The 25,605-nt window shown below is 41.7% G+C and overlaps 1 protein-coding gene and 1 non-coding gene across 2 annotated transcripts in view; both read right to left on the bottom strand.

The window, feature by feature from the left end:
* SV2C (synaptic vesicle glycoprotein 2C) overlaps positions 1 to 25,605 on the bottom strand; it is a 220,469-nt gene that overhangs the window by 89,114 nt on the left and 105,750 nt on the right. Inside the window, exons 3-4 of the mRNA XM_047861652.1 lie at positions 23,787 to 23,967; positions 8,833 to 8,984 (exon numbers count right to left, since the gene is read on the bottom strand). Coding sequence (XP_047717608.1) covers positions 8,833 to 8,984; positions 23,787 to 23,967 — 333 coding nt within the window. The remainder of the gene's footprint in view (positions 1 to 8,832; positions 8,985 to 23,786; positions 23,968 to 25,605) is intronic.
* Positions 7,532 to 7,662, bottom strand: LOC125147518 (small nucleolar RNA SNORA38). Its single transcript, XR_007145227.1, has one exon. It is a non-coding gene; the product is annotated as a small nucleolar RNA SNORA38 (small nucleolar RNA).

Genomic DNA, 25,605 nt, shown 5'->3' with positions numbered 1-25,605 from the left:
CTATAATGTCACTTTTTGATAGTCATGACTTTCTAACAGCAGGTGGTGCCCCTGAGGATTCTATCTTGCATAGAAATCTCCATGATCTTTGAAAAACAATTAAACCGCTATCAAAGCTCCTTGGTGCAGTGGAAACTGAAGCTGTGTACTTTGAGCTAAGTTCTCTTAGAAATTAGCTGGGGTTTTTGGGTCTGGGTGCTAAAATTTTGAGTTTGTTGACTGACCATGCCAGCCATCTAAGGAACAATACTCTTGGCTCCTGCCATTTCCTGAGCCTGGTGCTCTAGCCTTCCTGACCATTCTGTGAGCTACTCAATAGCCTTCTAATAAATTCCTGTTCTGGTTAAGTTAGCCAGAGTTGCTTTCCATTATTTGCATCTAAAAACCAATACAGAAGGGCCATACAAAAATTTTAGATTATGAACCACATGGATATTTCTAAAGGATTTTCCAGAGAAAGAATGAAATGGTACAGCAGAGATGGCTAGTTGTCTCCCCAAATCCACTCTATCTGATCTGTGTTCTCTCTGCTGTTTGGTACAGAAGACTACTATACATTTCCAAGACTCCTTTGCAGCTAGGAATGGTTACGTGCTGAAGTTCTGGCTAATGAGATTTAAGTGGATTTGTGTGGGACTTCCAGGGAGAATTGTTTTGTAAAGTAGGCTTCACAACCAGTGCAGAACACAATGAGGGGTGTGAACTCATGACTCTGAGATCAAGACCTGGGCTGAGACCAAGAGTTGGACACTTAACCAACTAAGCCACACAGGTGCCCCTGACACAGGGAGATTTTTAATGGTAGCACAGGTATAGCCTATCGATCCTTCCTGATTTATGCTGCCTAGAATGTGGACCTACTAGTCGGAATGTGCTAAGACTGGCAGATAAAGGGAATTTTGAGATAAGAGGAATTGGGCCTTTGATGGATGCAACTACCATCCCAGCACTGGACAGCTCCAATCTGGTCTTCTTTTAATATAAAACAAGATTACATCTTGTTCATGCCTGTGTTAATTTGTTTTTTCTTAAAAAAATTTTTTTTAATGTTTATTTATTTTTGAGAGAGAGAGAGCACAAGCACGGGAAGGGTAGAGAGAGAGGGAGACACAGAATTCCAAGCAGGCTCCAGGCTCCAAGCTGTCAGCACAGAGCCCAATGTGGAGCTCAAACTCATCAACTGTGAGATCATGACCTGAGCCGAAGTTGGACACTTAAATGACTGAGCCACCCAGGTACCTCTGTTTTTTTTTCTTTTATATCCAGTCAATCCTCATCTTTCTTCCCCCTCCAGTCAATCCTAATCTTAACTAACATAGGCGGTAAAGAATGGAATGTGGGATTCTGGGAGAACCCATAGTCCAATGGTTTCCTAGGATGCAAGAGAAAGAATGAGTTGACTTCCGGCTTCTATGTGCATATCTACTTAAAAATTATGGTAGCTATTAGACCTGATACCAGGTGTTGTTACTTAATATGCTAATACATTTTGGTAACAATTGGTTTCATTTACAATCCTACTTACTTCATTTTCTACGTTTAAAAGCATCGTTCTGAGAGGAACATTCTTCAGGTTTCACCTGACTGCCTGAGTCTTCAGCCAGCAGCCTCAGCAGGATGCACCTCCACGGTTCTTCACGCCAACACATGAGCAGGAAAACCGTCATAGGTTTAAAGCCCATTTCTCTAAGACTCTGTGTGTAAGATCAATGTGCCTGGTATAATGTCTGGGACATAGAAGGCTCTCAACAAGTGACTGCTGCCCCTTCCCTTTCTAAGGAGTTTGAATGGAAGCATGAAGACCTGAGCACCATGGTAACTGGCTTAATGCACAACAGAAGAGGTGGCTCCTGTGAGTTCACCACGCATACCTCAAAGGGCAGAGTGAGACTGTGCAGAATTCTCCATTACTCAAGGATGGAGACATATCTTTTGGATCTGCAGCAGGGGCTGGGGTGTGTGTCAGGTGGGGGAGCTGGCCCTACCTGACAAACATGTTTCCCCAGGTGATGCACTGGGCATGAGGAGAGAGACAGGAGGGCTGAGGATGGGAGACCCTGTGGCTATGTCTAAGAAGGCTTCTGAAACCCATAAACAATGAAACATACTCACTAAGAACATAGTCATATGCTTAAACTATGAGACTGCCTCATGTCCATTTCTTAAGCTCTTAAATAAAGACTTTATTATTATGGTTGATGTATGCCTCTAATGCATAGGGAAAACTGAGCCACAGAGTGAAGGAAATCCAAGCTTAAAGGTCATTTTGTTGAAATCAAAGATCAGATGGATTCTAAATTGGACAAATTAAGAAATGCTACTGGTATCCATTGATGTACCAAGTTGATTCCTCCTACATGTCCTACTCACATATTTGAGCATAAAATCTTTAGCCCTGTGACATTCAATGAAGTTCGGCAAAGGTAGGCAGCAGGGCTTGGGGCCACTCGACACCTACCTGTTCTGGCTGGGCTGGAAAGTGGGACCCAGCTGTCACTGTAGCCCTCCCCTGCCACCCTGGAGTGGGTGCAGAATACTTGGCATGCCTCTCAAGCTCTGTTCCTGTACACTTCCCCTTCTTATCCACCTCTACAGCCTTCAAATCATAAGCACAGAGTGAGAAACTATGGTTAGGAAAGGAGAGCAAGCTCCTTTTACTATTCTAGTTCCTTCTTCATACCCTTCCCTCAACGTTAGCCCCACCTGTGGAAAAGAAGAAAAAAAGCCCCATTTCCATTTAATGAACATGGGTATCAGGCACTGTGTGGTAACCACTTTTTGTACATAGTCCTTGAGTAGAGCAACACTATGGGGTAGTATGCCTGCTTTAGAGATAAAGAAACTGAGGACCAGACAGCCCAACTAACTGCCCTAAAAGTGACAAAACTAGAGAATGGCACAGCCTGCTTGGAACCAGGGCATGTCTTATATCTAACCCCATGCCGGTAACTACTCTGCTGACTGCCGGTGAGCGGAGTGTAGGACACCTTGCCACCGAGGTGGAGCTGGGGTCCGCTGCAGTCCCTGTAACCCACAGGGCTGGCTGGCATTTATGCCAGCCAATTAGGACAGTCAGGCTCTTGTTCTTCCTACCTGGCAAGAGTGGCCCCAAGGCTTTAAGGTGGATCTTTGTATAGTATATGTTCTTCAAATATTAAATCATCCAACAAGTGAATGAATGGAAAATTTGGATTCATTGGATTCCAGGTAATGTAGGTTTTCCAGTATTATTTTTTCCTTGATTCTATCTTAAATTTTTCCTATTTTTTCTTTCCTCTGACTCCTCTGATCTCCTCACCCTCTAGGTGAGGTTTATTTGTTTCACATACTTTACTACCTCACTCTCCCTCTTTTCCTGTAGCTCTGAGTTCTTGCCAGGATGTGTTGACAGAGTCTGGGTATCCAATGTAGATGAACCTGACAGCAATAAGAGCTACCTTTTTTCCAATGTTTATTTATTTATTTTGAGAGAGAGAGAGAGCCAGCAAGGTGGGAGAGGAGTGGAGGGAGGGAGGGAGGGAGGGAGAGAGAGAGAGAGAGAGAGAGAGAGAGAGAGAGAGAAAGAATCCCAAGCAAACTCCACACTGTCAGCACAGAGCCCAATGTGGGTCTCGAACTCATGAACCGTGAGATCATGACTTGAGCCAAAACCAAGAGTCAGACTTTAAACCGACTGAGCCACCCAGGTGCCCCAGAGCTACCACTTTTTGAGCACTAATCATGCTCCAACATGAGGTTCTAACATGATCATCAACCTTGACCCCTACCATGATGCTGACCAGAAAATGGGGCGGGAAGAGACTCAACAGCTTGACAAAGCTCACACCCAGAAGCAGTACAGCTGAGAGGCTCCAGATCAGCACTCACTCTCCACCTTTCCCTTGGCCACAGTGCCTTTCCACTTGTGAACAAAACATACATACCCCTGCCTGTTTCCTTCTTCAGGCAGACAGCCATTCAACTATACTGTGCCCCCTTCACCCAGTTTCATTGTTAAGGAGAAGAAATGGATTAGCTTCACATATCTCTTAACTAAAGGAAGTAGGGACACCTCGGTAGTCAGAACGTCAGGAATATGTGTTTTTAAGCCCAGACATCTCACTGTGGCTGGGGGGTGGGGGTGGGGAGAAGGAGTGGGCCTGGGCATTACGGAGCCCCCAGCTTGGCTCTGGGGGGTGTGCAGGGAAGGTGGTGAGACGGAGGCTATGGGGCTGTTCCAGTGCTGAGTGCAGCCCACGTGCTCCAGGCTTTAAGAGCTGAGGCATTTTGTGCTGAACAGAGAGCCTTCCCACTTAGCTAATTGAATGTCCTTGCCGCACACTGTCAGGCGGCTCAGCAGGGGACAAACCTCATCTGATGTGCACGCAAATTTAAAAGAGAAAAAGATGACAGAGGGTTTAATGGAGCAGACAGCGCTGCAATCCCACAGCACCTCCAAAGCCCGGGCCTCAATGCGAGCTCTCAGCCTGAGAGGGAAAGTGCTGTGATGCAGCAACCCGCCCGATTTTCCCCAAAGGCACTTCAGGCTTCCATTAAATGCTTAGGTGTCCTGGTTACTGAGAGGGGGGAGGCTGAAGGAAAAATCTCATACTTGTGCTATTTTTTCTCTCACGGAGAGCCCCGAAGCTACTGAGTGGAAGGAGCTGGTCACAGGGGAGGTGGCCGGCAGGAAAGCTGATGCCATCCAAGCACTCTGCCTTCTCAGGGCCTTGTCAGAGTGGGCAAGGTAATTTTATTTTGGGAAACTTCAGATGGTGATGACTGTCTGCAGGGAAATCTTCAACCTGCCAGCAGTGACGTGAAGTTCAAGCACCATCATTATCCGATGCCAGTACAGAAACTAGGTGGATTCCTCTGTCCATCACCAAACCCTGGCCACAGCCCACATGGTAATCATCAGCCCTAGCAGCAGTCCAACCCCCCTTTCTGGTGTTGTCTAACTTCATAAGAATCCTTCCAGATTTCCCCTTTCCCATCCAGTCAAGTCCTGCTTTGCATAAGAAGCTTGTCAAGGAGTCAGAGTTCAAGTCTCCTGGCATCAGGTGCAGGGCTTTGTGCAGTGCCCCCTCTGCCAAAAAAAAAAAAAAAGCAGAAAGGCAACACCACAGACACCTTCTTATCTCCATCGTTTATTATCTGAATTACTTGCAGTGTGGACGCCAGGTTTTGATTCCTTCCCTCTAGCGCAAATCCTATTAGTGGTGTGAGAATCTGGCTCTGAGTCATGCTATTTTGCTCCCAAATTCCTCCCCTGCTGGGTGAAAACTCCTTACAGCACACAGGTGGTGGTGCTCAGAGGTCTCCTAAATGAAGGATGATGGAGGGGCAGGACCCACATGCTCTCATTTCCCTATGGGCTGCGACATCATTTTATGCAATGCAGAATTTCACAGGGAAAAGAGAAACCTTTTTATTTTTTCAGAATCTGCAAGGGAAATAGATGCCTTAACACCCCTTGTCTATTTGAAGTAAAATAAAAAGATGTGGCATTGAGAAGAAGACATATCAAGATGTCAAAGTTGCTTTTTAAGTGATTCTAAGCCTCATGGATAGGAAAGGCCTTCACCTTGGATGAAACCAACAACACGGAAACCTAAACACCCGCTGAATAAGTCAACCGTGCCGGTCAGGCTCACTCTTCTCTTTGCTCCCATGTGCAGCCCTCCCTATACATACATGATGAAGTCCCAGGGGCTTCCGAGATCATCCACAGGGAGAGGCAGGGAGCTGCAGAATCTCAAACGTGACTGCAGAGAACCACCTGGGGGCTTTGAAAACCACCCACGCTGAGTCCCCAGCCCAGACAACTGAATTCAAATGATCTGGCGTAGGACCCAAGCATGGGTATTTTCAGGGGGTTAGGGAAGAGGTAAACTTTTAGTTAAGCGTTTTTATAAAAAAAAACTGTAACATCCATATAGTGATGTACACAAATCTTAAGTACCCAGCCCAATGCATTTTTATAAATGAATACCCCTGAAACACCATCCCCCACATCAAGATACAAAACATCATCATCCCCTAGGAGCACAGAATTTTTAAAACTAAGTTCTTTTATTTTGAAATAATGAAAACTCTTCAAATTGCAGGCATGCAACAATGAACTCAGCAAGCATATTTAAAAATCTCCCCTGTTGATTCTAATATACAGACAGCTTGATTGCAATAATTGTTTTTGCCACATTTCTGGCCATGGAAAGCCTTCAATAAAGCATGGGCATAAGGTTTTAATGTTCTGTTTCTGATTTCTTAACCAGGTCATTATTTCTCAAGGTTCCTTTAACATACAAATTAATTTCAGCCTCAGATACATTTGATTTTGATGTATTCTGATTGGTTTTTTTTGTAATTTTTTTATCAATTGTTTATGATTCACCACTTCAGCTCTTTCCAGTTATGTATGGACTAGGTAGCCTTTTTTGCTATAAAAAAGAATACCTTATGTGTGCTTGAGAAAAATAAAGGTGGGATTATGCCCATTTTCTGTAGGGTAGCCACTAACTGATGAGTGGCAAGGCTGGAGGCAAAATCTGGAGCCCTCCATGGCTTAAGGGTTGGGATGCGTGAAAGGCAAGAGTCTGAGGAACTAAATACCTAGTGAGGAAAAACAAACAAAAGCAATCATGCCCAGGTCTGGTGGAAATATGGGAACTACAGAAGCCCTACTGACTTGCAAATTTAGAAAGGCCACCAGGAGAAATTCTGCCATACGATGGGGAAGGGGACCAGGAAGGAGACACCAAAAACCCAGGAGTCAAGGAGCTGTGCTGCCATCAGAGGCTGAGATGCAAGGCCGGCCTTGGAAGGAATCCAGCTGCAGAGTGAAATCACCAGCAGTAATTCTCTGCGTGAGCACCTGGAGAGGCCAAGCAGTAGGGTTGCAACCAAGTCCACCTGAATGAGGCACTTTTTAAAAATTGGTACAAAGGTTGCATATGCATAGAGAGGCTGAAGGAGCAAGGCTGGGTAAAGCTGGACCCTGCACAGGCTCTGTATCTCCTTTTTATCTCCTTACACATAGTTCCTAAGAAGCAATTCTTTATGTGGCAGTGAAGCGGCTTTTCCTTTCCAAACAGCCAGCTGACTGGGGCAGGAGCTAGATGTCTTCCTACAGGGGCAAGTTCTGGGGGTGGCTGAGGTCTTCAGGGCCCAGACAAAGGAGGAGAATCACCTAGAATTCCTTGGATGGTGGCAGAAAACGAGCCTTCGGGTGGACCTGGGTAACTACCTGTATGAGGGTATTTCTGGCCCAGAAGCAACCAGAGTGTAAGAAAGGAAAACTCATCACTTGAGCTTGGCAGGCCACACTCAACTTAAGTGTGCGGCAAAGAAAAGTTCTCTTTGGCCAAGTAACCAATTCCTTATATCTTTTTTTCCTTTTATTTCTTTTTTCTTTTCTTTTCTTTTTTTTTTCTTTTTTCTTTTTCTGTTTTCTTCTTCTTCTTCTTCTTCTTCTTCTTCTTCTTCTTCTTCTTCTTCTTCCTCCTCCTCCTCCTCCTCCTCCTCCTCCTCCTCCTCCTCTTTTTTCCTTCTCTGTTGGATGGTTGATGTTGAGCCTACAGGGAGCAAGCTGGCCCCAGACTTCTCCAAGTCCACATTTCTTTTCCTCCAGTTCTTACGTGTCCAAAGACAGGGAACTACAGACATGCTTTTGTAGGAAGGTTTTATGTTTTTGCTGTCATTGTTATATACAATTTTGATTTGCATGTAAGTTTTTAGGTTTATTAAAATAAAGAGTGTGACAAACCTGAATTTTGTAATGCAGTATATTAAAATAAATTACAATGCATTTTAATACTAAAATCTACATATTGTCTTTGATTTTAGCAATGAATCAAATTCACAGAAGGTTGTTCCCTAACAGAACTATGCTTTATAATGAAAAATTGCTCTGCTCTAAAACAAAAGCAGAAAAAAAGAAAATGATCAAAAAGTGAATTTCTGAAATCTAATTTTTAGCTGATGATCGATTCAATTTTAGGTTGAACAAAAGACTGAGTTTTTGAAGTCACATGCCATTTATTTTATACAGTATTCATATTTTGCAAACTTCAACCTGTTTGCTCTCTCTTACACACACACACACACACACACACACACACACACACACACACACATAACCAGAACACCTCCCTTCCTCTTTTCCTTATATATGGAATTTGATTCCTGGATTCTGTGAACCTCTCCCTGCATTTCACTGTTTGTAGATGAAGCAACTGGAAGTTTCTGGCTTTCAAGCAGGACAACACTGCTCAGAAACATGAGGCCTTCAGGTATTCAGAGGTGGTAGGAAGAAGTGCTTAGGGAGAAACTGAGGAGGGGATCCTGGCAGCAAAGACAGGAGAATCACATCTTAAATTCTCAGAGCGTCCATGAGAAGACAGGATTCTTCCTGTTCTCATCTGAGTTATGAGCTGCCAGAAGAGGCAGGGATAACATGGGGTTAAGCTTTGGACTGGACACAGAGGGGACGAATGAAGGTAGTTGTATGTGCCTGATGTATATGACAGTCCCCAAAACAACTGAAGTCATGTTGCCTTATATGCTGATTGAGATCTGTGTCTCCTTACACGTCCATTGGGGTGGGGACGCCAGAGTTGATAGCACACAGAAAGCAAATGAAAGTGATTACTTTAAAAACAGCAAAATGCATAGTCCTCCCTTATACAGGACTCTGTACGGGGGGAAAAAAATCCTAGGTATCACAAAAGGGAAAGACTTGATTATGACAGTGTTGTCCTCAAACCAGCATCTACAAGAGAGGGAAGGGATGGAATGGAGTCTGAAGTAAAATAAGGTGCCTGCCCAGCCCACGTAAGGCCAGCCTCTTACCGTAATGCGGGATGATAGCCCAAGCCATGGCAGAGGCGTAGATCCCACCAATCATCCAGAACATGCAGAGCCAGCTCAGATGCTCACCCCGCTTCTCTCGGGCCAGCACTTCAGCAAAGTAGGAGAACACAGTGGGAATGGCTCCTCCAATCCTGCCAACAGGTACAGAAAATACAAGAAATCAGAGCCAGTACAGCCACGTGAGATGCAAAGTGCAGAACCAAGGCAAGCTCTGACAGCACATGCTCTCTCTCTATCCCAGAATATCAAGCAATGTATATTTTCTATCATTTTGTAATTTTAACACTATAATCTCTGTTTAATAGAGGTTTATTATCCCTCCAGAACCTGCAATTAAGTAATGTCACCAAAAGGTGGCAGTGGTGCCCTAGTCATGTGGTTTCTAGAGCCTCCCTTGTTGAAGATTATGACGGGTTTTCTGCTCAGGGTTGAAAGTTCTACATATTTGCCAGAATTACAGCATTTGGTACAATCTAGTGAGTATTTTAATTAACACATTTAAAAAAAAGAGATACTATGATAAGTTCTACCCATGACGTGGTGAATTTGGAAAGAGCTTCAAACACTTCTGGGAGGCTGTCTGTAACTGTACTTGCTCACTGCTACACTGTGGCAGCTGGTACTGCAGCCCAATCAGGCTGCTGTGTTGATGGCCACAGGCTCAATGGGGTTGCTTCCTAGACTGTTCTGTACTCAGTAGGTTTCAGATTTCAGTAGAACCCAGTAGATGGATTTCATCGCCGCATGAGTACACGTGTAGGTGCACTGGTAGAATCAAATAAGGTGCTGCTGGTTTCAATACTAATAGAAGGGAGTACAATGCTTCTTTCCAGTGGGGCAATTATAAGAGATGCTGACTGAGCTCTAGAGAGATGACATGAGCAGTGACTTCCATTCAGGCTAAGTGTTCTCTAGTGAGTGTATATGGAATAAATATTTTGTTCATTCTAGGAAGATAGGCCATAAATCTCATCAGAGTTTCAAATAGGTCTTGACCCCCTAAGTTTTAAAACCACTGCCTCAGAAAGTAGGGTTATGAGAAAACATTACTATCATTCTAAACAGTAATATTAACTATTTTATTTTATTTTATTTTATTTTATTTTATTTTATTTATTTTATTTTAGAAAGAGAGAGCATGTAAGCAGGGGAGAGATGCAGAGAGAGAGAGAGAGAGAGAGAGAGAGAGAGAGAGAATCCCATGCAGGCACAATGCTCAGCATGGACCCTAATGCAGGGCTCGATCCCACCACCCGAGGATCATGACCTGAGGTGAAATCAAGAGTCAGACACTCAACCGACTGAGCCACCCAGGCGGCACACCTATGAATTCTTAAAATCAATATTTTTAAAATGATGTACAATAATAGATATAAACAAATTGTAGAGAAAACATTTAGCAATATAGTTTTAAAAATGTGCTGATTCCTTTATGTTCAGATTTCTGTAAGGTAAATTGCTATTGACATTTCACATCAAGGAAGAGAACATGCATTTATCCATTTAGCAGTAACTGATTTCCTCAGAGCCTTTGATATGATAAAGAAGTATTGGCAATGACTTTAGCAAATGAAATTTAGAGAAAGGCCTTATCTGTAGCAAACTGGATGTACCAAACAAATCGCAAGATTCATAATGTCATTCTGCATCAAACAGTAGGTCAAAATATGGCACTGCTTCATGCATTTGTCCCTGCTTAAAGTGACGTGGAAGTTATCTACTGTTAGATATGGGCAGACCACTCAGGTCAGTGCTTTTCAGTCTGTGGGCTACAGAATTAACTCAGTAGCTATAAGCTACTAACATTTAAAAATTACAATAGAGATGAAAATAGTTCAGGGCAACTCAAGTAATAAGGATAAGCATCATTTCATGAAATTTTTTCTTCATTATGAACATGTTTATGATGTAGAATGTATATACATTTATGCATATATATATATGTGTGTGTCTACACATACATTGATATACATAAAATAAATACATATGTATATAAGTGTATAATGGTCTGCAATGTGTTTCTTAGTGAGAACTCTTATTCAAATGGTTTAAAAATCACTAGCTTAAACAGAACTACCCTGTGATCCAGCAATTGTACTATTATGTATTTACCCAAAGGATACAAAAATACAGATTCAAAGGGGTATTTGAATCTGCACCCCAGTGTTTACAGCAGCATTGTCAACAATAGCCAAACTATAGACAGAGCCTGAATGTCCTTTGACTGATGGATGGATAAAGACGAGGGTGGTATGTATTTACAAAGGAATACTACTCAGACATCCAAAAGAATGAAATCTTGCCATTGCTATGATATGGATGGAGCTAGAATGTATTATGCTAAGCGAAATAAGTCCATCAGAGAAAGAAAAATACCATGATTTCACTCACGTGCAGAATTTAAGAAACAAAACAGATAAGCACATGGGAAGGAGGGGGAAGAGAAGACAGGGAAATAAACCACAGGAGACTCTTAATGATAGAGAACAAACTGAGGGTTGATGGAGGGAAGTGGGTGGGGGATGGGCTAGATGGGTGATGGGAACTAAGGAGGCATTTATTGTGATGAGCACTGGGTGTTATATGTAAGTGATGGATCACTGAATTCTACTCTTAAAACCAATATTGCACTGTATGTTAACTAACCAAAATTTAAATCAAAAAAATGAAAAATAAATTCGATGCTGGAAGCAGGGAAGTTGTTGAATGGTGGACTTCCACTTTCTATTTTAAACACTTCATTACCTGAAATACTTTTTTTTTAAAAAAAGAGCATGAACTGCTTTTATAATTAACATTCTCATTTAAAAAAATCAAAAGGATGAAAAACAAATTAATGAATAAATAAAAGAATGTTTCTATGCAAAAAAAGAAATGTATTCTGAAGTATCCAGAAGTTGCTAGATTTCCCCCCTACTTCCTTGCCTTCCACAGGCTGTTGCTCCTGCCTGGACTATATTACTTTTTGGGGACTACTTATTTGAAGATTCAATTTAATAATCACTTTCTCAGGGAGGCTTCCCTGAATTTTAAAAATTCAACAAAGTTTCTGAACAGATTTAAAGTGGTTTCATTATAACACACAGTTTCGGTAGGAAATAAAATGGCCGTGTCATCAATCACTTAACACTACTCCTTTTAAATTTGATGTGAAGGATCCGTTTCTCTGCACCATAAAGTCCCAGGCCCCTAATCTATGCCTTCACTTTGCAATGCATAAAGAGTCTCGGTTTTTATTGACTTTTCACATCCTAATTAATGTTTCATCAGGATTCTGGACATTCCATATGGAAGAGCTATAACTCACATTTCATGAAGGAACAACTGAATGTTAAGATATGCCAGGCCACTCTGAACCAAGATAAATGTACTCCAGGGTGACTAAAATGGCAAGCGGAAAACAGTAAACTTGCCTGTTAGTTTTAAACAAATTACTGTTGCATAAGAGAATACCAACTTTTAGGGGCACATGAGCAATCCAGGTGCTTTTGATTCAATGTCTCTTTTTAAGGTGGTTATTTTTGCATGGATGTCTCTCAATATCTGTATACAAAGCAGACTGCAAGGAACTCTAATATCAATAGATAGATGAGTCTGAGGAATGAGAGAGGGAGTCTATTCAAATCCTTTGCAAAGTTCTTCAGATTCAGAGACCTACAAAACAATTCAAGCATTCACACTTCCTACTGTGGGCTGATCATCCATTTTAGGGAAAATATCACTCCTCCTGTTACTATCATGTTCTTTAAGCAGAAAAAAAACCCCATTAGAGCATGTGGTAATGTTAACTATTACTCGTATTTCATACTCCATCAGAGGTTTTAAACATTATTCACATCAGAGTGAAGGTTCCTTGAAGGTGAGGACTACATTCCATTCATCTTTGAATCCCCATTACCTGGCCCACTGGACATGCACTAAGTGTTCCTCAGAAGACCTGTATTTCATGAAGCCTCTCTGCTGATGGAGGTGCCACTCCAAACCTTCTGGAGAAACTTGTTCTGATGACCTAAACATCTCCCATGAATTAAAAGATACATCTTATGTTTTGGGTCAGTACAACCATAAGAGAAGTCGTGGGTGCTGGGATGGAAGTTCTGATAGCAATAAAGTCCCCACAGAGCTCCTGAAATTACTGCATATCTGAATTTCCATGGTCACCTCTTGACCAGGTCCCCTGGCGAAAAGAGTCGCTTGGAACCTCTGGGCATAAGACACTGTGCGATCCTCTTGGGCACTCTGGGAGCTTCTAAAATACCTTGGTACCTTTCAGGAAAGTGCTGCAGAATGCTAGAATTACCAACAACAATACAAGTTTAGGTAAGAGAGAAAGCACAAGTGTTCATGTCTTACAATATGATTTTGTTCCTGGAAGTGTTGAAGATAAGAAAAAGCTGTCCCCCTTCCTTTTTTATAAGTAAAAAAAAAATAAAGAAAGAAAGAAAAGAAAGAAAATTTTTCATTATTACTCTGTATCAATAGTTCAATATTTTGTGTGAGGGGCTAATGTATTTCTTTAATTGTTTTATTGTATTAGGATACAATTTCTGAGAATATATGAGAAGATAACAAATATTTAAATGGAAGTTCTCAAATTCCCATGTATCAGCTGCTGTTAAATACAGTTGGTTGTGTTCACCAGTCTCTCAACAGACATTCGGCAATGTCTGGATACATTTCTAGTTGTTCGCAACTCAGGAGGTGCTATGGGCATATAGTAAGTAGAGGCCAGGGATGCTGCTAAGAATCTTAAAATACACAAGCCAGTTATTCACAACAAAGAATTATCCATTCCAAAATATTAATAGTGTTGAGGTTGATAAACTCTTGTAATGGGGATTTAATGAAATGGTAACTTGTTTTATACTAAAAATCCATAAGATAAGGCATGAAATGGTTATCTTTTACATTATCTGATGTGCAATACATTTCTAAATCCAATTAGCATGGAGACCTTTTTTTTTTTTTTGAGAGAGAGACAGAGACAGACAGCACGTGCACACTTGAGCACGTAAGCATGAGCAGGGGAGGGGCAGAGAGAATCCCAAGCATGCTCCGTGCTTGTCAGTGCAGAGCCTGATCCACGGCTCAATCCCACGAACTGTGAGATGATGACCTGAGCTGAAATTAAGAGTCAGACGTTCAACCAACTGAGTCACCCAGATGCCCCCTTTTTATTGTTCATTATATAATGGTCAATTAACTACTGTTGAAGTTTTCTCAAAATTCATATTTGATGGCACGTTTACATAAATGAAGCAATCAGATCAAGATGGTTTATAAAGACTTTTTCTCAGGATCAGATATTGAATCTATTTTATTAGCTGTCAAAAAGGGTCAAATCTTAATTAAGTTTGGTAATAGGAGGCTTAGAGGGAATAATAATTGAAATCCACACTCTATATAGGTGGAATATTAGCCAGATTGAAACAAAATTGAATTGACACAGCTGAAAGAGTTGATATTTGGAATTTCAGAGTTGGAGTTATTCTTTTTTTTTAATTTTTTTTTTAATGTTTATTTATTTTTGAGACAGAGAGAGACAGAGCATGAACGGGAGAGGGTCAGAGAGAGAGGGAGACAGAGATTCCGAAACAGGCTCCAGGCTCCGAGCTGTCAGCACAGAGCCCGACACGGGGCTCGAACTCACGGACCACGAGATCATGACCTGAGCCGAAGTCGGATGCTTAACCAACTGAGCCACCCAGGCGCCCTAGAGTTGGAGTTATTCTTAAGAAATAGTAATTAATGTTGGGTTTTTACAACTTTAATTATAGAAATATAAAGAAACTGGAGCACCTGGGTGGCTCAGTCAGCTAGGCATCCAACTTTGGCTCGGGTCACGATCTCATGGTTCTTGGGTTCTAGCCCCGCGTGGGGCTCTGTGTTGACAGCTTGGAGCCTGGAGCCTGCTTTGGATTCTGTGTCTCCCTCTCTCTCTCTGCCCTTCCCCCATTTGCGCTCTGTCTCTGTCTCTCTCTATCTCAAAAATAAACACTCAAAAATTAAAAAAAAAAAAAAAGAAGTATAAAGAAGCTAAACAAAACTGTGTTAAAACACATTCTAGAATAAGTTGGGACCACTCTCCAACCCCATTCTACATGCATGTGTGCCCACATCTGTGAGCATACACACACACACATACACATACACACATACACACGCACCCCACCTCAAAAGGTCCACATATGACTCAATATCAGGCATCTTGTGAATATCATGAAACATATTTATTTTCCTCAATAATCTAAGGCAAATTCATGAGCGGGATATTGTATACGGCAAAGGGTGTGTCAGCTTTACAGACAAAATATCTCCTCTGTTGGGAATATGAGACACATAAGTTAAGTCAGTTTAGCACAGCAGGATGAAAGAGAATGCCAAATATGAATGTCTGCACAAACTTCACTGAGAAGCCTGATGATCTTAAGGCTGCAAATTTCACAGCCTTACCTCATACTAGTCCAGTTCAGACGGCAGCTATGGTAGATTATGTTGGTCCCTGTATCTCATCATACTGGCTTAGGCTGGCTACGGAGGCAAAGATAGGGAAGAGTTCAGGGTTTTGCAATAAAAGAGGGAGGCTATGGATAAAAAGAGTAATTGTACTTAAAATGGCTTGAAATATGACAGTTTAGAGGAAAAATTATGGAATGTCTGATGAGTTCTTGTCCTGAGGAGGGATTCTATTGAGTAATTCTGTTCTGCTCTAATTCCCCAGTAAGCATGTAACAAAGAATAATTTCATTCTAACTTATTTCACCATGTGATTGTCAAATGGTCCTTCACCTCAATCTTTCATCTTCCATTTCCACTGGGAAATGGGGCATTAGGTGAGGACAGAATTCAGGAGGAAGTTTAATATGCACTGTAAAGTCACATGCTCCATACTGATAATACGCAGAGGGCGAAGTCTACCCGAGCTGACTCTGACAGCTTTTACTAAGATGGGTATTATGGGCTTATAAAAAGAATACTGCATGGTGAAGTCTATACTGGGTATAGTCTGTACAATTACAAGAAAGTTGCATGAAAATATCCTTTTAATCCTCACTCAGAATCAACAAAAAAAAAAATGAAAATCAACGACACTGAACTGCCAGGCAAATTGCACAGCAATTCAGAACCAATTCATTATGCTTTATTGAATTGGACCCAGAAATAAACAATTAAAGCAGCAGTCCTGAAGAAGGACTTTTCAGTGACTTCCTTTTCATGAAAGCAAACAGACTACTACAGAGGCTTAGAGAAAAGAATACAGATCTAATGGTTTCTGAATGGGCTGGGTTCACACAGAAAATGAGATTGCTGCATCAATTAGAAAGCACCTGTTCATTATGAGTACTCAAGATAGAAACAGGAGAACACTTACTGGTAACCGAACCAGTCATCAAATCAAGAATGGGAATCTCCCATACCCGGGGCAGTGCTAAAGGATGTGTGGTTTGGGTACCTCTAGTTTTCCACTCTCCAAAGCCACAGATTTAAACAAAAACTCATATTCTTTGATATGGGCAGTTGTTATTTTCTCAATATTATGTAAAGTATGGATAGAATAACTGGTAGAAAACTTGACTATTTTAAAAAATATTGAGATGTAAATATCTAATTTGGATAAAAGATGTGTTTCTAAGAAAACAGCTTCAGTACAACTCTCTTAGCCCTCGTTTGCAATCAGGTTGCTACCCTAAGACCCCGAACCTATAGCATCTACAGCAGCACAGATACTATGCCGGGGGGGGGGGGGGGGGTAGCGTAGATCAGGATTCTAATGCTGTCTTGAAAAACAAAATTAATCTAGTCCTGGAAAGAACTGGAAGAACGCATTCCAGGACCACCTAAACAGTGTCATGAATAAAGGTGGTGACGAACACTACGATGATCTGTAAGAAGTGACGACAAAACACGTGGACTTCAGTCATGTGCTGTGTGCATCCAGTCATCCACTCCTCCACTCACCCTCAACCTGAGCTACCATTTTACCTGTCCTCCACCCCACCCCCTCCAGCCAGACTCTGGGCGAAGCACATCATGGTTGCTGGAGGTACAGGTGTGAAGAACACAAGTCCCTGCCCTCAAGGAGCTGACAAGAGTCTTTTCTAAAGAGCACATATGGGGGGGGGGGGCGCCTGGGTGGCTCAGTCGGTTAAGCGGCTGACTTCGGCTCAGGTCATGATCTCGAGGTCAGTGAGTTCGAGCCCCGCGTCGGGCTCTGTGCTGACAGCTCAGAGCCTGGAGCCTGCTTCAGATTCTGTGTCCCTCTCTCTGACCCTCCCCTGTTCATGCTCTGTCTCTCCCTGTCTCAAAAATAAATAAACGTTAAAAAAAATTAAAGAAAAAAAGAGCACACATGGCTAATTTCTCACAATTATACATTGTAAGTCTGGAAGGTCTTTTGCTCTGTTACATCTTTCTTGGGATCAACAGAACCTTTGCCAAAGAGCAACTGGGAAATAAGTGTCCAAAAGGTCAACCTTTATGTTGGAAATTCTCATATAAGCCATTGTCTAAGATAGTGCCTTCTGCAAGAAGTATCATGTGAGCCACATATATAACTTTAAATTTTCTAGAAAAGATATTAAGACAAAGAGGAAAACAATCAGCTGAAGTTAGTTTTAATATATATTCATTTAACTCAATATATGTTCAAATATTATCATTTTAACATGTAATCCATATACAAATTATTAATGAGGTATTTGCACCCTTCTATATGTGCTAAGTCTTTGAAACCAGTGTTATGTATTTTGCATTTACAGCACATCTCAATCTGGCTGCATTTCAAGTGCTTGGTAGTTACATGCTGCCCGTTGGACAACACAGGCCTGAGAAAACAATGACTTACTGTTCACAATCCAGGTGTGTGATTACTTTTGGATCAAAAGTAATTTAATCTGTTGCCTCATCTTTCACAGTAGCACAGTTCTCCGTACTGATTCTCTGGGTCAGAAACCTTTCTGAATTGATTTGTTCAAAATGTTTATTTAGTGTCTATCATGTACTGGGCACTGTGTCATATGAAATCAGAGACACTTCTCATTGAATCCGAGACAGCACAGCCTGGTGGTATAAACGTGGATTCTGGAGCCAGACTGCCTGTGTACGACTACATAACTTGCAATGTGACCTTGGACGGTTATTTAACCTCTCTGTGCCTCAATTTCCCTATCTAGAAAATGGGTAGAATAAAGGGTATCTTCTTCATAGGGTCACCACGAGGTTTAAGGGAGTCAATATTATAAGTGCTTAACAAGGCATCTCTTGTAGGGCAAGCACATACAGGCATTTGATAAAACACATTTTAAGAGTTTCACAAATTTTGAAATGAGTCTGCATTTTTCAAATATGAGAAGGAAATAAAATGTATCTTAAGAGAAAGACTACTTTAAGGGGAGAACCTTATACAGTTCAGAATGAGACTAAAACTCAGAAGACCTGAGGATCTAGTGAACATTTGGAAGCTGCTTAATCTATCTGTGCCACTAGCTTCTAATTAAAAAAAAAAAAAAAAAGCATAATATTTTTGCAAACCTACTTATTAAAAATGTTGTGGGAATAAATGAGATGCTCAGTATAAAACACTGAAGAATTCCAGTTAGTGGGGATCATTTCTACAAAGCGAAGGTATTCTGGTTCTAATGCAGTTAATAGAGGGATATTGAAAGTAGCTCTGAGGTATGCATTTGTGAGGCTCCGTTTGCAGAAGGAGTAATGGCTATTTGTTCACTCTGATACACAGACACACAGAAATTTCATTTTGATTCTGTTGCTGCTATATTTTCCTCCTGACCTTTATGCCAGGCCCTCGGTGAGAAGCTCCCAACTCTGACGTTGCCCAGCATTTGAAGCATTACAATTCCCATAATTAACAGTGACTGCAGACAAATAATTTAATTCTGGGGCAAATGAAAATGAATCAGTGGTGTCAACTCCATTTCCTCTCTTCCTAATTTTCTGTAACAAAAGAGGAGAGGGAAGCGTCTATTCCCTGCTGTGAGATTCACTTAGGAAAGTGAGAGACAGATGAATAATTGGTGATGCCCTATTCCTCATTCTCACTGTTGTCTCCAGCTAGAAAATCATTCTTTGTACCAAATAAATATTTAAATTTTTTTTCAACGTTTATTTATTTTTGGGACAGAGAGAGACAGAGCATGAACGGGGGAGGGGCAGAGAGAGAGGAAGACACAGAATCAGAAACAGGCTCCAGGCTCTGAGCCATCAGCCCAGAGCCTGACGCGGGGCTCGAACTCACGGACCGCGAGATCGTGACCTGGCTGAAGTCGGACGCTTGACCGACTGCGCCACCCAGGCGCCCCCCGAATAAATATTTAAAGTCACACAAAATACAGCAGGTGGACATATTTATGTTTCTAACAAAATATACTCATGACTTGGTGTGGGAAATTAAGAGGAAAGCACATTTAAAGGCAATAAAACCACAAACTCAGGTAGACCTCAGGCTAAATGAAGTAATCCTTCCCAGTCTCCCTTATCTGCAGAGATAGGAATGTAACACAGTGCTGTCGATGCTTCAGCAATGAAATAAGACAGAGCAGCTGGCAACCAGTGGCATTTGCAATAAAATCAACATGAAGGTATCTTGACCTTGGATTCAGAATGCAGTTTACTTATGTACAGAGTTGCTAGTTCAAAAGGACTAGTTGTAACTTCAGTCTTAGCTGTGTCTTCCTGGTTCCATCACTGAACCAAAATCTGCAAAATGAAGGCTCTGCCTATGACCCAGAAATTCTCTTCCTCCCCTGCAATCCCTAGTGTGTGGAACTGGTGGACAGGTGCTAGACCAATGTGGAGATTCTTTCAGTGATGATGTCTATTCCAATTATGCATTCTGGAACTGGGAAATGACCATAGGATGGATTGAGTGGGTACCGTGGGTCCCGCTTTGAGACAGACCTGAGCTACAGCTCCATGATCTCCCAAGCACCATAAGCCCCTACTCTGACTGGTGAACCTCAGTGACAGTTTGGATCTCCTGGAATTAGTGTCACTTCAGAGCCAGTGCCTAGTAAGCCCCCTCCCCCCAAAGTCTGATTATCTCCTTTCCCCTCAGCAGTGTAACCCTGGCAAAAGGCCATAAGTCTCTTGGGGAAGGCTGAGTGAAAGAGTAACAGTGCATGGTTTCAGTAGTATACTAATGTCCTGAAGAGACCGTCTCCCCTTTATTTGAGGCATTCTGGGTCTGTAAACTGGCTCAAGTCAGGGAATTCACTGATGGGCCATGATTCTCTCATGAGCCTTATGACTTTTATGATTCAAGTTAAGCTTTCATTCACTTGACCTAGAATTCTTCTGCTTATCCAGACCAACTAAGACTATAGCAAGCTTCCTATCTATTTCACTTCTGGCAACACCACAATCAAGTGGCCAATACAACAGGTCTAACCACTGGTGGGACTGGTGTCCTTTACAGGTAAGATGCCCACCTTGCCTTGAGCAGACAGGCCCCATCCTCTTTGAATTTACAAGCTGGAGGAGGAGAGAAATTAACACATGAAAAGCAAATATTTGCAGGTTCTGTAGTGAGAGCCACTGGAAGGGTTGGTCTCAGGATGCCCTGGTCTTTCTGATGCCCTGAGCTCTAAGGGTTCTGGGAGAACTTCTGATAGCAGAAAAGATGGCATGAGCCATAGTCCTGGGAAACACATGGAGTATTGACAGGTCTGAGCATCAGAGGCTCATGAAAGAAAAACACCAACCTTCTGAAACCTTATTTCCTTGGTCATCTAGTTTTACTCAGTTTAGGACTCAGATCAGATGGGGATGACGGGAGCTCTTAACTAAGTACAAACAACAAGATCTCTGGAGAAAGCAGAGCCTTGACTGAACTGGCCCAGAGATTCAGAGAGTGTGAATCAGGGTGTCCAGATGGAACTTGAGAGATGCCGAGAAAAGCCCTCTATCACAGAGAGAGCGTCTCACATGTTGTGTGTAGGTGACATGGCTCATAAACTCAGCCAAGGAACAAAGATAACTTTCTTCATTTTCCTTAACAACTTCATTTCTCCAGTCCCCTCAGCAGCTGGATCCCACAAAACTCTGGGTGTTTTGCACCTGAACTTCCCCTTCAGCTCCCCGCCCCCCCCCGCCCCCCCCCCCCCCAGCCTAGGGAATCTCCATCTCTTTTCACAAAAGAAGAATCAGGCTGGAAAGCCTGAATGACTCTCCTAAAGTCCCAGTAAAGGGCAAGGGTGTGGTGAACTTGGATTTCTGGACTCCCAGCGCTGTGCCAACTTGGCGAAGGCACAGTGCGTTAGCCTCTGGTATCACAATTTATGGAGCCTAGCTGAGTTAGCAATACACAGACTGTGCTTTGCCAGGTAGATTATGTTATTTAGAAGTCAGCAGCCCTGAACTGCTGGCTGAGGAATGATTCGTCTGCGACAGGGAAGAGGATGATATCCTGAATATATCCAGGCAGTGTCTGCTTCTGTACTGCCCTTGAATTAACTTCTAGGCAGTCCATTAGCCTGGAGTATTTTGCAACCACCATAATAGCCCTTTTCTCTGCAGTCAATTGGGTTGACCACGTCATAATCCAGAACTGGCAATTAAAACTGCTATAATGATTTGACCACAGTCGGGGACTTTTGAGTCCATGGATATCACTGCAATTTCCTGGATACCACTGCAATTTCCTGGATACGATTGTAAATGGAAAGGACTAGAAGGTTCAGAACTTAGGTGTTAGCCGTTTCGCGGAAGGCTTGTGGTATTACATCGGTAAGAAAAAGTAGAAAGGAGACTTAGCCTTTCCTGGTGGCAAGAATGCCTTATCCTATGGACCCCGAGAAGGTCCTTTAAACAAATAGCCCCAGACAACACCTGTTCTTCCTCAGGTACCCCGGCTCACTCAGCATTAGGTCTGCTGCAGCCCCTTGAATCCATGATCCAAATTACCTCCCCAGGTTGCCCTGTGTATCGCCAATATCATACAGAGCTCTGAGCACCAAGGGTCCCCTCTGCTGAGGAAAGGCCTTGCTCTATCATTAAAAAGCAAATTATTGATTCTGATAATTTGTTTCTCAAGGAAAAAATATTCTTACACTTCCCCAAACTTTCCAATTTTCTTGGTTTATTGCAATGATCTACTGGAATGTCTTCACCCTAAGGAGAGCTCTTGAAATTTGGGCAAGTTACTCACATATTTGCGAAGTGCCCACTGTGTGCAGAGCATAGCATATGAAGGTCTATAAGAAGATGAAAGAGCACATTAGAAAAATCTGTGGATAACCCACCAATCTCAATATGCACACACATCTTGTGGCATAAACTGATGTAAAAGTCAAATATTTTGAATGAGTTATAAAAGTGATGCATTAGTCTACATGTGGAAATCTTTGAACTCTTGAAGTAACCAGTTATACAGTCTTTCCCTCTGATGCCTTATGTTTCTCTTTATTTTAGCTGTGATTTTAAAGCACTACTTTATGTAATTAAGGAAGATCTGATGTAGTTCTTTGATCTCCTCTTCTGGCAAAACTGTGTTTTCCTGTGTGGGTACCACTCTCACCAACAACCACAACTAATATGCTTCTCAAATTCATAACCCAGGACTGTCTCCTTTCCTTTATTCAGTTATTTACTTTTATTTTATGTTATTCGTATAGATTCATCTTGTGACAGATACCTCAGAAAGAACATCTCTAGCGAAAATAAAGTTCTCAAACAGAAACTTTGTATTTTTACTATTATTTTCCTTGTTGAAGCAGAGTATCTTGGACTCTCCTAATTAAGCTGTTGGGTTTTCCTAAGCTGTGGATTCACTTAGGGTAGTAACAAGTGCTTCAAGCTCTTTAAAGAAAATGGCTCCACCATTGGCTATACAGCTGTCCCCCATTATCTGCAATTTCACTTTCCCCAGTTTCAGTTACTTGTGCTATCAGTTCCTCATGGTCAACTGCAGTCCAGAAGCAGACAATCTTCCTTCTGACTCATCATCAGAAGGTCAATAGTAGCCTAACACTACATCACAATGGCTACATCATTCACCTCACCTCATCTCATCATGTGAGCATTTTATCATCTCACATCATCACAAGAAGAGGAGAGAGTACGGTACAATAGGATATTTGCAGAGAGTATATTCACATAACTTTCATTACAGTATATTGTTATAACTGTTCTATTTTTATCAGTATTGTTGTTAATCTCTTACTGTGCCTAATTGGTAAGTTAAACTTTACTATATATATATATATATATATATATATATATACACACACACACACACATATATATATACACATACACATACATACATACATACATACATACATAAAAAAATAACCTAGCACATACAGGGTTCAGTACTATCGGCAGTTTCAGGCATCACCTGGGGATTTTGGAACGTACCCCCCATGGAGAAGGGGGAGCTATGGTACTATGCCATTGCACTTGGCTAACAACACAACTTCTGTTAATTCAGTAAAAATCAGGAACTTATAAAAAGAATGTATTACATCTCAAGAAGTAAGGCTTCCTACCAAGTTAAATACGTTGTTAGCATAGATCAATAAAATAACATTTGCTTGAGACACACTCATACTGGATTTAAGAAGAAAGCCTGAATGGTGTGAACCTTTAACTAGCTCATAATAGGTAGGACCTTAGCTATTTCTTGCTTAAATTAAATTTTCAGAAGAAAAAGCACTTATGAATGCATTCTGACATAGATTCCACTTAAAGTAAAACCATTTCCTGGAAGTAAAATACTAAAAGAATCAGCCACTAGAACATAGATGTATTCTCTCTTCTCTCCTGTACTTACGGGTTGATAATTATATTTCTAAGAACCAATACTGCAGTTCTTAAGAGATAATTTTTCAGTAATGAGGTCCTCTAGAGTGGAAAACATACACAATTATGAAGAATAAACATATTGCTATAAAATATGAAGGAAAAAACCTTACCCGAATCCAGAAAGTAAGCGACAGAAGAGAAAAAATCCATAACCTTGGACAAAGGATGAAAGGAAGGCAAAAAATCCGTTGATAGACATGCAGATCAAAAGAGACTGCTTCCTCCCCACTTTGTCTGCCAGTCCTCCCCAGAAGAAAGCCCCTGCCATCATCCCGAGGTACACTATGCTGCCTGCAACACACAGAAAACAAAGAAACATGTCAGAGATTGGGAGCAAATGACACATGTAAGAGCAAATGAACAAAAGACAAAATACATTTCAGCATTTGTATGGGAAAAATTTCCTTTAAAAAATATATCCTTCAGGGGTGCCTGGGTGGGTCAGTCGGTTAAGTGCCTAACTCCTGATTTTGGCTCAGGTCATGATCTCATTGTTCATGGGATTGAACCCTGTGTCAGGTTCCTCACTGATAGTGCAGAGCCTGCTTGGGATTCTCTCTCATTCATTCATTCTCTCTCTCTCTCTCTCTCTCTCTCTCTCTCTCTGCCCCTCCCCTCCTTGCTCTCTATCTCTCTCTCTCTCTCTCTCAAAATAAATAAATAAATAAATATATATATATATATATATATATCCTTCAGGATACACAAATCATCTTTCAAGTCGGAAAGTAAGCTCTCTGTGGGCTACCTTTAGCTGTCATGATCAATGACAAAGGCAAAAGACAAAACTGCAATGTTCTCACCAACCTCGTGATAACGGGTACATAGTGCACAGGCACAAGGAGGCTCCGCCCAGAACAATCCTGGAGTTTGACTCTCAGGCATGTCACCTTTGGTCCAAATGCCCAGCTTCGCACCATGACAAGGTCAAGATGGGAGACTGAGTCAAGGGGTCCCTGATCAAATGGGTCCCTCAGCCTGCTTCAAATCTCTGCCTTTAGCAGATGAATGGACCAAGGCCAGACTCTTATGGACTCTCTAGAGGATTCCATGTGTCTTTCTCTCTGATTTCCCCTGAACATCCTGGCCCTTCCTGGGGAAGGTAGGTTTAGAGATTGTAAGAATTAATCTTAAAATAGTCTCAAACTTTGCTCATAAGAGAAAATATTCTCTTGGATCGGAAGCTTAAGGAGTCTAAGGAGAAGAAAAACAACTGTTGTAGTTTGGGAACTGTTAAACTTATTATGGTTGGCTTTACTTCCATAGTGGAAACAGATGCAAAATCAAGAGTTATATCGATGTCCCTCTTGGTGTCATTGTGAATACACATGTGAATTTTCTAATTCACTTGCTTCTTCTAAAAAAACAGGCCCCCAGAAGCCCTGTCCTGAATCTTTCTCAGGATGAAATAATATGAGGTATGGAAAAATTACTTCAGGGAAGTTTCTAAAAGGGTGTGCCAATGTCTAGGGGGAAACGACATAGTTAATAAATGAAAGTCTGTTCTATCTGGATGTGGCATTTAAAAAGCTGCTACAGGGGTGCCTGGGTGGCTCGGTCGGTTAAGTGGCCGACTTCGGCTCAGGTCATGATCTCACAGACTGTGAGTTCGAGCCCTGCTTCAGGCTCTGTGCTGACAGCTTAGAGCCTGGAGCCTGTTTCAGAGTCTGTGTCTCCCTCTTTCTGACCCTCCCTCGTTCATGCTCTGTCTCTCTCTGTCTCAAAAATAAATAAACGTTAAAAAAATTTAAAAAAAAAAGCTGCTACAACATCTCACAACCTTTTCTGCTTTTCCCCCACTTCACCAAACCACCCCTTGAACAGTTCCTTTTCAAAGGCACATTCAAGATACTCAGCAGCATTAAAGTAACAAGTTAAAAAAACACAATTTATTGCTTCAGATTAGTTTGGGAAATATCCTATTTAAAA

This window comes from Prionailurus viverrinus, chromosome A1 (assembly GCF_022837055.1).
Source record: "Prionailurus viverrinus isolate Anna chromosome A1, UM_Priviv_1.0, whole genome shotgun sequence".
In the NCBI taxonomy this organism is placed as follows: domain Eukaryota; kingdom Metazoa; phylum Chordata; class Mammalia; order Carnivora; family Felidae; genus Prionailurus; species Prionailurus viverrinus.
The sequence above is the reverse complement of the archived record's forward strand: the minus strand, read 5'-3'. Positions and strand labels throughout refer to the sequence as shown.